The 9,643-nt window shown below is 37.5% G+C and overlaps 1 protein-coding gene across 2 annotated transcripts; it reads right to left on the bottom strand.

Moving 5' to 3' along the window:
* Positions 1-986: 986 nt before the first annotated feature.
* Positions 987-8,996, bottom strand: LOC113288651 (cyclin-T1-3-like). Of its 2 annotated transcripts, none has more exons than XM_026537754.1 (7): positions 8,446-8,996; positions 5,762-6,079; positions 4,859-4,940; positions 3,704-3,838; positions 2,834-3,009; positions 2,596-2,747; positions 987-2,406 (listed from the first exon to the last, which is right to left on the bottom strand). In XM_026537754.1, the coding sequence occupies exons 2-7, from the start codon at positions 5,986-5,988 to the stop codon at positions 1,253-1,255; spliced, it is 1,926 nt and encodes a 641-aa protein (XP_026393539.1). In that variant the 5' UTR covers positions 5,989-6,079; positions 8,446-8,996; the 3' UTR covers positions 987-1,252. The 2 variants fall into 2 exon arrangements, with proteins under 2 accessions (XP_026393539.1, XP_026393538.1); XM_026537753.1 differs by having other exon boundaries at positions 8,407-8,996.
* Between the last annotated feature and the right edge of the window lie 647 nt (positions 8,997-9,643).

Here is a 9,643-nt window from a genome sequence, read left to right on the forward strand (position 1 = left end):
AATTTCACATGCAATAGAGTGTATACTGTTTTTTTCTTTCCCTTCTGAATCGGTACAGAATCTAGTGCTGGCAAGTTTCAAACTCAGGTCACTGGTATCATCACCCGGTCACATGCATTAAAGTGCATAATTTTCTTGCTTTATAGGTCGGTAGCTCCGCGCAGTAAAGTTCCAAAAAAGGATATGCTGTAAACTCACTCATTCGACAAAAGAATGTACTCGAGTGTCACATGTAAAGAGATTACAAGGTGTTCAGTTTGATGGACATGGAATTGTGAACTCCATACCAGATATGGTGGATGAATCGACTCCTTATCGTTCGTACAACAAATCACATGCATGATGGGAAAACATGGGTCCTATAAGCTAGCATTAATTACAATTTGATCAAAATTAGATAACTGTGGTAAACAGGAATTAAAGAGGAGCCATGCTTTTTTAATACTAGTTGGTACCATGTCTCTTCAATTTCTTATTTACACTAGAAAAGTTGGCACCAAGATTGTTTTCTTTGGTAGAAACTCCGCCGAGGCTCGAGAATTGTAACATTTTTATTTTAATTTCAGAGTTTCCTTGATCTGATTCAGACATAGATAATGAGTTGATTTTTTGTGAAAATAAACTGATGTAGCAGGCAGATTAAGAGTTTTCAAACAGAGTGCACACACTACTGAAAGAGAACCTTACTGTACTATGTTGTTCTCGACAGGCATGGGACTGCTTATCTAGGAAATAAAGCAAACCTGGGACTTTTGCTAATGGGATGCTGTTACAAACAAGTCATTTGAAGGGACCATGTTATTGAGGAGGGCCACCAGGACAGTACAAGCTTGCAACAATAGTTTTAGGCCCAAGGTCTGGAGTTGGCAATCAAAAAATTCAAAGTTTATTTATAAGCTTTTTCTCCCATAACCAAATAATCAGCAGCAAAACTTGCTCCTGCTGAAAACTAACAAAATTTTTCTTACAAGTAAAAAAGAAAAGAATAAGAAAAATTGGTGTTAAATTTCATAATGTAGAGGGATACAACAATGATGAACGTTTACATATTCTGCAACCACGCAATTTCCGTTCATATATCCAGTATAATTTTTCCCGTACCTCAAAACACGAACCCCCGTGTTAACTTCATTTCCATGTATGTGGCATTTTCCATGTATGTGGCATTTGTGGTCCGTATCTACATGTCAACCCTGTCTTGATGACTGTGATCATTGTGGTATTCTGACACAGAATTGCCAAACTGGTTTCCTTACACGTGATCGACATCTGGGCTAACTGCCTTTCTTTTCCGATTACTCGACTCAGGAGACTGGAATTCTCTCTTATTTCCATCATCAAATGAATGAACTTCTCTGTCTTCAAGGCTTTTCCCTTTGGTTCCAGAAGATGACCTCCCCTTGAGTCCTCCAGAGTGATTTACATGTCTAATATCCTCATCTCGATCTCTGCCAGATTTCTGGTTTTCAAGTTCTTGACTGTTCGAGGAGTTAGGCCAGCTCTGTCGTCTCTCCTGCTTTAGTTTCTCGTCCTCGACTGCCAACTCAATGCCATCTTCCAGCTCCCTTTCAATAAGATCATCGTCATCCATCAGGTCCATTTTCTTTGCAACTCCAACACGGGACTTTCTTCGTTCTAGAGCTGCCTTGACCTTATCTCTGTCAAGCTTTTTTATAGCATCAAGTGGTGACTGACTCAGAGAGCCTTCCCTGTAATCCAAATTCCGGCCACCTCTGCTGCCAGACTGGGAAACATCAACATTCGTCTTTTCTTCGCCTGCTTCCCCCATTTCCCTTCTCTCGCTATTCCTCTCTTGATCCTCGGCAACAGAATGGTCCGACACTGACCTATCTCTGCTAGAAGTTTCTTTAACATTCTCCCCCCTGCAGGTCAACGACTCCTGTTCAGAATGTTGGCGATCTTTAGTTTCAGCATCCCCTTTATGATCCTGTTCAGAATGATGGTAATCTTTAGTTTCACTATCCATCTTCTGGTCCTGTTCAGAATGTTGGCACTCTTTAGTTTCACCATCCACCTTTAGTTCCCAGTCAGTATGTGTGCGACCTTTACTATCACCGTCGATCTTGCGTATTGGGGTAACACTTGTCATCTCTGTTCTCCCATTGTCATTATTTCGATTTTGGGTACTTCTCTGGGATCCATTTTGGTTATCACCATATGAATGTTCAGACACTGCCCTAGTTAATGGGGGGACCGCTGCCTCAGCTTTCACAGATGATGCCGTACCAGATCCATGACCGTTTACAGGAACTGGTTCCTCACTGGATTTAGGTGCTTTTGTTGAGGACCGCTGAACCCCAGCTGTAGCACTTCCTTCAACTTCACTTCCTGGCTGAGCTGCTAGACGGTTTTGCTCATATAGTTCCAACATTTGATTGCTCACCTCTATAAGAAAAATACAAAGATACTACCCAATTAAACAAAATTAGAGTAACCAAAATATGAAAAAACATTCCAGAAAGACGATCAATGAAAATAATAGACATGTTCTCACTGGCTCACAAAATTTTGGACAAGAAACTACCTCTGTTCTATATTTTAACCAACTTTCTAAGAGAAGATAAGCACACTGACCTTCCAATTGCCGTGGGGTGACATCAAATTCTTGCCACCAGAGTTTCTCTCCATCCGATGGGAGCTTCACTTTGAGAAACTTTGCGGCAAGGAAGATAGCACCAGCAGCAATATGGTGGCACTTAAATTGCAGAAATAGAGAAGTACGCAACCTGCACAGTGCTTTCCAGCAAGTAAGAAATGCGAGAAAGTTGGTATTATTGTGAATGCAAGAGGAAAAACATTATCTCTAGCGTACCCATCGTTGACAAAATTCCATGCAACCTGGGCAAGGGCATTCTGTGCAACTTTGAATTTCTTTATCGCCTCAACAAGGGGTTTATACGGGTGGAAGAGACTGAAGTCAAAATCAAGAGTTGCAAGTACAACCCTCTCTCCAAGCAAAATCAGCTCTTTTTGCTGTTCATATACTTCCTGCATATGGTAGGCGGTAGGATGAAATCTAATAGGTTGACAGAAAGCTAAGAATATAGAAATAAGTTACGGGACAGATTAAGTGAGCTGGTTGCTTCATGTGATGTAGATGCACACAAAATGGGCGGGGGTAGTGTTTGACATGCAAGAGTGTGCTCTGAAACAAATATATGCAACTACTCATATTTAAAAGGATTATCAAAATGAGTAGGCTTTCAGGTATAGGAGATATTGTAAGTTGACCCCATGTTAGTTTGTAGGAACACTATCACTCGTACTGATTCTATTAAATTGGCTTTGTTCTGTGGAAACACATATTCCTATGTCTGATTAGTGATTTCAAATAAATTCCATGAGAGCTGGGCTCATAAGAGCGATTAAAAGTGAAATTTTAAATTAATTTATGGTTAGAATTTCCGTGCCTCCCCAAGGAATAGTTTTGTGGAAAAGCTTTTTCCATAAAATTACTTCCTTCCTATCAAGCACAACCTTAAAATTGGCAATGATAATTCAAAATTTCTTTCAAGGATAAAAAAGAGCGAGTTATGTGTATGTATTCAAAAGACAGACTGGAACCATTGATAGCACAGAAGTGTAGAAGTTTAGTGCCAGCGTTCAAGAAAAGTGAGGCTAAATGAGCTGATATCTGATAGAATGACAAATAAGTATAAAGCTTCACCAGGAGAAAAAGTACCTTCTGCTTGATTTTCTGGGCAGCCGCAGGGTCCTTTTTGTTAATAATTTCGTAGGAAACGACAATAACATCCTTCAGTGGCCTAGGAGTTTCTTCAACCTTTCCCGCCAAGAACATACAAACCGTTGCGACGGTCTGCAAAACCATTTAAATTTGTCAAACGGTCTGCCAATTTCACTGTTGTTAAGCACTGAAATTTATGATAATATACCAGGAGAAGCGAATTTCCTCACATCAACAACTGTTTACCACTATTTCTTCCGAAACCTTTTCAGAAAGGTCCAACCATTTAGTTTTGTCAGGGTCAAACTCCCAACATTAAAGAGATTTAAAACTATAATTCTTTTTGAGTTGTAATAACATTAATACGATTTCCATGGCCTACACATTTCTTATGTTTAAGAACTCTTTTTGGGCCTCAATGCTTTTTCGCCTTGATGCTTGCGCAAGGATTTTGTTTGAGGTGCACGCATACAAGCTTTAAAAAGTCTTCAACCTGCGCCTTGGGGCCTTTGTTGAGTCTTTCTTTTCATGCAGTTAAAATACTATTTAAGAAAGACATATATTCGATGCTGAAGATACTAAAGGTAGACGCTGTACTGATTTGTTAGCTAGTTTCGTATAAACTTTTAGTTATGTATATTTACTTATTATTCTAGCATTTTCTTTTAGCAATGTAAGGCAATGCCTTCAGCCTGCAACCAGGCACAGCCTAGCCTTGCCAAAAGAAAACGCATCGCGCCGCCTCAACGTCTTTTCAAACATTGCAGTATTGATTTGATTTATAATGAATATATTTTTGACACCAGACCATGCTATGCCTTATTGATCTAAATAGATTGCTCTTTACATGAAAACATAAATACTGCAAAACCAATTCTAAACTATCATAAACTACATAAAACGAAACTTGGCAGATGGTATGTTTAAGCTAAAGTTAATGCCTACTTTATGATTGCGTTCCAGATACTACCTAACACGAAACTTGGCAGATGGTATGTTTAAGCTAAAGTTAATGCCTACTTTATGATTGCGTTCCGGATGGAACAAAAGATAATATCATGGCATGTCTTATGCAATCAGACAAAAAATAGGTGGCAGTCTAGCAGAAATCACATTAGAAGAACATACTCTTGAAACAGAACATGTACTCACCCGCCTATCATTCTTTGCATGAGACTGGCGAAGGAAAAAGCGATGGCAAAATATTATGGCCGTAGCTATAGTTACCTGGGGTCTGCATTGAAAACCATAACAAATCACATTGTGAAAAAAATACTTGTGCATTCTCTAAAAATAAGACTATAAAAGTTAAAGAAGTAGAGATTCTTAAAGAGTAATACAAGAGCGGGCTAATAATATTCAACGATAATGGCCAACATCTTACAAAACTATCTTTGCACACTACAAAAACATTTCCGGGTCATCAATAAAAGTTTGTGAACTCAAACATATAGCACGGAGAATCATTTTCAGATTTAAAAATTAAAAATCAAGATCAAGAAAGTACAGCTAGGCAAAATAAATCTGGCAAACAGCAGATGATGCAGAACTTCAAGAGTGCAAGAAAAGATACTGAACCTGTGTTCTAGCACAACACTGAAAAACTACCATCACTATACAAATTACCCATGCGTTTGGGATCCTAGAAGACCCGTCCATGGCATCACAGAACTCTAAGCTGTGGAGGGAGTGGATGGCTTGTAGCTACGAATGCAGGAAGGCAAATATTCAAATATATGTAGAGTTCAAACTTCAAAGTAGGACAAAAATGTTTCTCTTACGAAGTAAGCACTAAAGCACTTGTAATCAACTAAGAAGCCATCAACCATAACCAAGCACTTGCACATGCTGCTTAATAGAAACTAGTTGTAGAATTCGAGCATTTTAAATCAATTAGTTCCAACTAACTCTACAGTCTATTTGGCAGCTTGACTTATCCAAAATTGGAAAGACAGAAATATTTGTATCGATAATGATTAAAAATGGGAAAACATAGAGGGAAAGGGAGAAAACAGATAATCACACAGGAGGCCGAGATCGAGTTTGGGTACTCACACTTTAAGGCGCATGCCCAAATCTTGTAAAAATGTGCAGTATGACTTGCGTAAATATGTCTCTTTCTTCAGGTCAATGCCATCGCTTCTAGATGGGGAGGTTTCTTCTATTTCCTTTCTTGAGAAATACCAACAGTCAGATTCCTCCTGTTTGTCTGGAGAAATGTTGCTAGGCGCATTCTCAGCCACTGCATGATTTGAAGGATCCCCAGTTACAAATCCAGCCATATCTGATTTCGAGCACTAGAGTTTAATACACACAGGATCAGAGAAAGTCCCAACTCCAGCGGCTCTATCAAAGCCACTATCAAGTAGCTTCCTGCCCATCGACCAACAGACAAGTTAATAAATCCCTGTTTTAAGCTATCATGAACAATGATGATACATCCTTCTTAAGCAGAACTAAAGCTTCCATTAGCCAATATAATGGAAGAGATTCATTTAGCATCACTAGCGTTTAATGTGCGAGGTCCATTTCATTCAAAATCATTCAATATCCAAGCAAAGAATAGACTTTCCAACAAATGCAACAAAACCACACATATATAATCATGTGTAATTTTTTATTATTAAGATTAGGTGGCTCTGGTTTATATCATCCGATTAGTAATGACATGAACCGCCTTGTTAGCTAACATGACTGCATAAACAATTTAACATGACTGCAATTGATCCATCAAACCCAAAGAATCTAACATGACTGCACAAGGCAGATATGGGCTGTGATCATCAAACATGACTGCACAAGGCAGATATGGGCTGTGATCATCAAACCCAAAGAATCTAACATGACTGCAATTGATTGGGCTGTGATCACCAAACCCAAAGAATCTGACATGACTGCACAAGGCAGATATGTCAGGATCCGCAATTGATCCATTTGTCAAGGTTTTTCATATGAAAGTTGAATGGCAATGTTTGGGCTGTTGAAGACAACACCAAACAATTTAACACCACTGTACTAGGCAAGCAATAGTGTTAGGATCATCCATCCATTTATCAAGATTTTTCCTAATAAAGCAACTGATGTAACACACTAAAACCAAACTGAAGTAACATCTGGTAACCTGCTCGGTCTGGATCAGTTTGATGGCAAAATATCATGACTGATTTGTTTCTACCAGTATTAGTTTGAGTCTAACAAATGACAAATATTAAAATCAAATGGATCACCAAAACTAAACCTACAAAATTGTAATAATATCAAAAAGTTCATGATTAGAAAAAGAAAAATCAACAACATTTTAATGTCCCCTTGAACGGTCGAGAAAACCACTAAGATTAAATCAACTAAACCTATAAAATGGTACCAATATCGAAAAATTCATGATTAAAGAAAAATCAACAACATTTTAATTTCCACTTCAAACGATCGAACAAACAAATGAGAAAGATTAAAATCAAACGAGCAGTTGATACGTTAAAGAAAAAACTACAACATTTCATCATCACCATTAGTACAAAATCAAACAAACTTTTGATGATACAGTAATAAAGAGAGAGAGACCTGGAGATATCGAAGAATTGCTACGCCGGGAGGACTCCGAGAGTTAAAAAGAGAGAATTCTTGTGTTGCTGCCAAGAGACCAAGGAAGAAAATGGGTCTGAATTGCAGGTGGTTTGGAGTTGCTAAGATAATGGAAAGTGATATTCTGGTGATAACATCAAGGTGTGGTTTAGAATATCACTTTCCATTATCTTAGCAACTCCAAAACACCTGCGATTCAGACCCATTTTCTTCCTTGGTTTCTTGGCAGCAACACAAGAATTCTCTCTTTTTAACTCTCGGAATCCTCCCGGCGTAGCAATTCTTCTCTCTCTCTTTATTACTGTATCATCAAAAGTTTGTTTGATTTTGTACTAATGGTGATGAAATGTTGTTGTTTTTTCTTTAACATGTCAACTTCTTGTTTGTGTGTTCGATCGTTGAAGTGGAAATTAAAATGTTGTTGATTTTTCTTTAATCATGAATTTTTGGTATTGGTACCATTTAATAAGTATAGTTGATTTATATCACTTCCCATTAGGTGGCTCTGGTTTATATCATCCGATTAGTAATGACATGAACCGCCTTGAATTGGATGCAATCAATCTCGAGTACTAAAATATGAGCCACCGGAATAAAGGGAAATCATCCTTAACTAGATTATGTGAACCACCTATGCATTGCTGTCATATCTGCCTAGATCATATAAACCACCTACAAAGGTATCAAACATCTTTCTCCAAAAAATGCCAACCACCTTAAATCAGTCACTATTGTATATAGTTTGATAATATAAACCACCTAGTTTTGGTGGGAATCTATCCCCACAGGACATAATTTTTATTCCCTCATATCGACCCAGTATCTTAAAATTTCAAGAAAGTGCTTATTTTGGTACTACCACAAGAGGGACAGCACTAAGTATCGTATTTGAAGGTGGCATTATTACAATTAGGGTTATGAAGGTCTTATTTCTACAATATGCATCCTCAAATTGCAGCAGCACAAAGTATCGTATTTGCAGGTGGCATTATTACAATTAGGGTTTTGAAGGTTTTATTTCTACAATATGTAACCTAGTAATCTGTCAATAGAGTATGAATGTGCATTGTATTTTGATTTTCAACAAAAAAAAGAGAGCAGAAGAAGAAAAGACTTGCCAACAAGAAGGAAAGAATCCCACTGCAACAATTCCAGACCTTTAAAACCCTAATCCAATCAACCCCTTAAAAAGGAGAAAGATTTCCTAGTTGAAATCAATCAACCCACTGTTCCAATCTCCAATCTCCAGCCCAAACCACTGATTCCTTATATACTCCTCACTCGTTTCTTTCTCTGGGTACAAACCCACCAATGAATCGACTGGAGATGAGAATTAGAAGATTGGTTTGCGTCGTTCCAGCTTCAATGCCCTCAATAATTATAGAACGCGTGAGAAAAACCCGTTTATCTTCTTCTTCTCGATCGAGTTCTCTCAGTAGTTGTTGGTTGTTGCAATTTGGAAAAGGGGTTAAATTTAATGAACGGATGAACAGCGGGAAAATCAAACGTGATTGATGATGATTGTTTAGAAATCAGAATCAATGCCGCCAAAGACAACAAAAACGAAACCCTAAAACTAATGAATGTGTGTTCTCTTCTCTCCCTCGTGGGTTACGCAGTCATTACTCGTTAAAGTTTTTAACTCTCGCTCGGTCGGTCTCTCCCTCTTTTTCCTCTCTCGCTTCTACAAACTGTATGGGACACCATAAGGAAAGGGCGCCCATAAGGAAACTGGCTAAAGGCATCCATATTAACTTTGGGAAATAATTGTTTGATACTTTTTTTTAGATGGTCTCGAGACTATTTGGTCCAGCGGGAAAAGACGTTTCCTGTTTGATCCACAATTATTTGAAAATATTAAATGGACAAAAATACCCTTTCATATTAATTCCTACATATTTCTTGTAGCAGTTCATTATGTTTGATGAACTATCAGACTTTTTGTAGATTTGAGTTCATTTTGTTTCATGAAAATTTTACACTTCATTATATTCTATGAACTTCATTACACTTCGTTATATTCTACAAAAAATTCGTTATTAAGAAGAAAAAAAAAAGTTCATTCTTTCAAATGAATACACAACAAAAACCCCACTTTTATGAATAAAAACAAGAGTTCATTCTTTTAAATGAACACCTAATAAAACATATATGAAAACATAGTTCATTCTTTCGAATGAACACCTCGTTAAACCTATAAGAAAACATAATTCATTCTCTCAGATGAACACTTAATTAAACCTATAAGAAAACAGAGTTCATTTTTTCAAATGAACATACAACAAAACTTCCACTATTATGAACAAAAACAAGAGTTTATTCTTTTAATTGAACACCTAATAAGACCTATAAGAA

This window comes from Papaver somniferum, chromosome 6, assembly GCF_003573695.1.
Source record: "Papaver somniferum cultivar HN1 chromosome 6, ASM357369v1, whole genome shotgun sequence".
Taxonomy (NCBI): domain Eukaryota; kingdom Viridiplantae; phylum Streptophyta; class Magnoliopsida; order Ranunculales; family Papaveraceae; genus Papaver; species Papaver somniferum.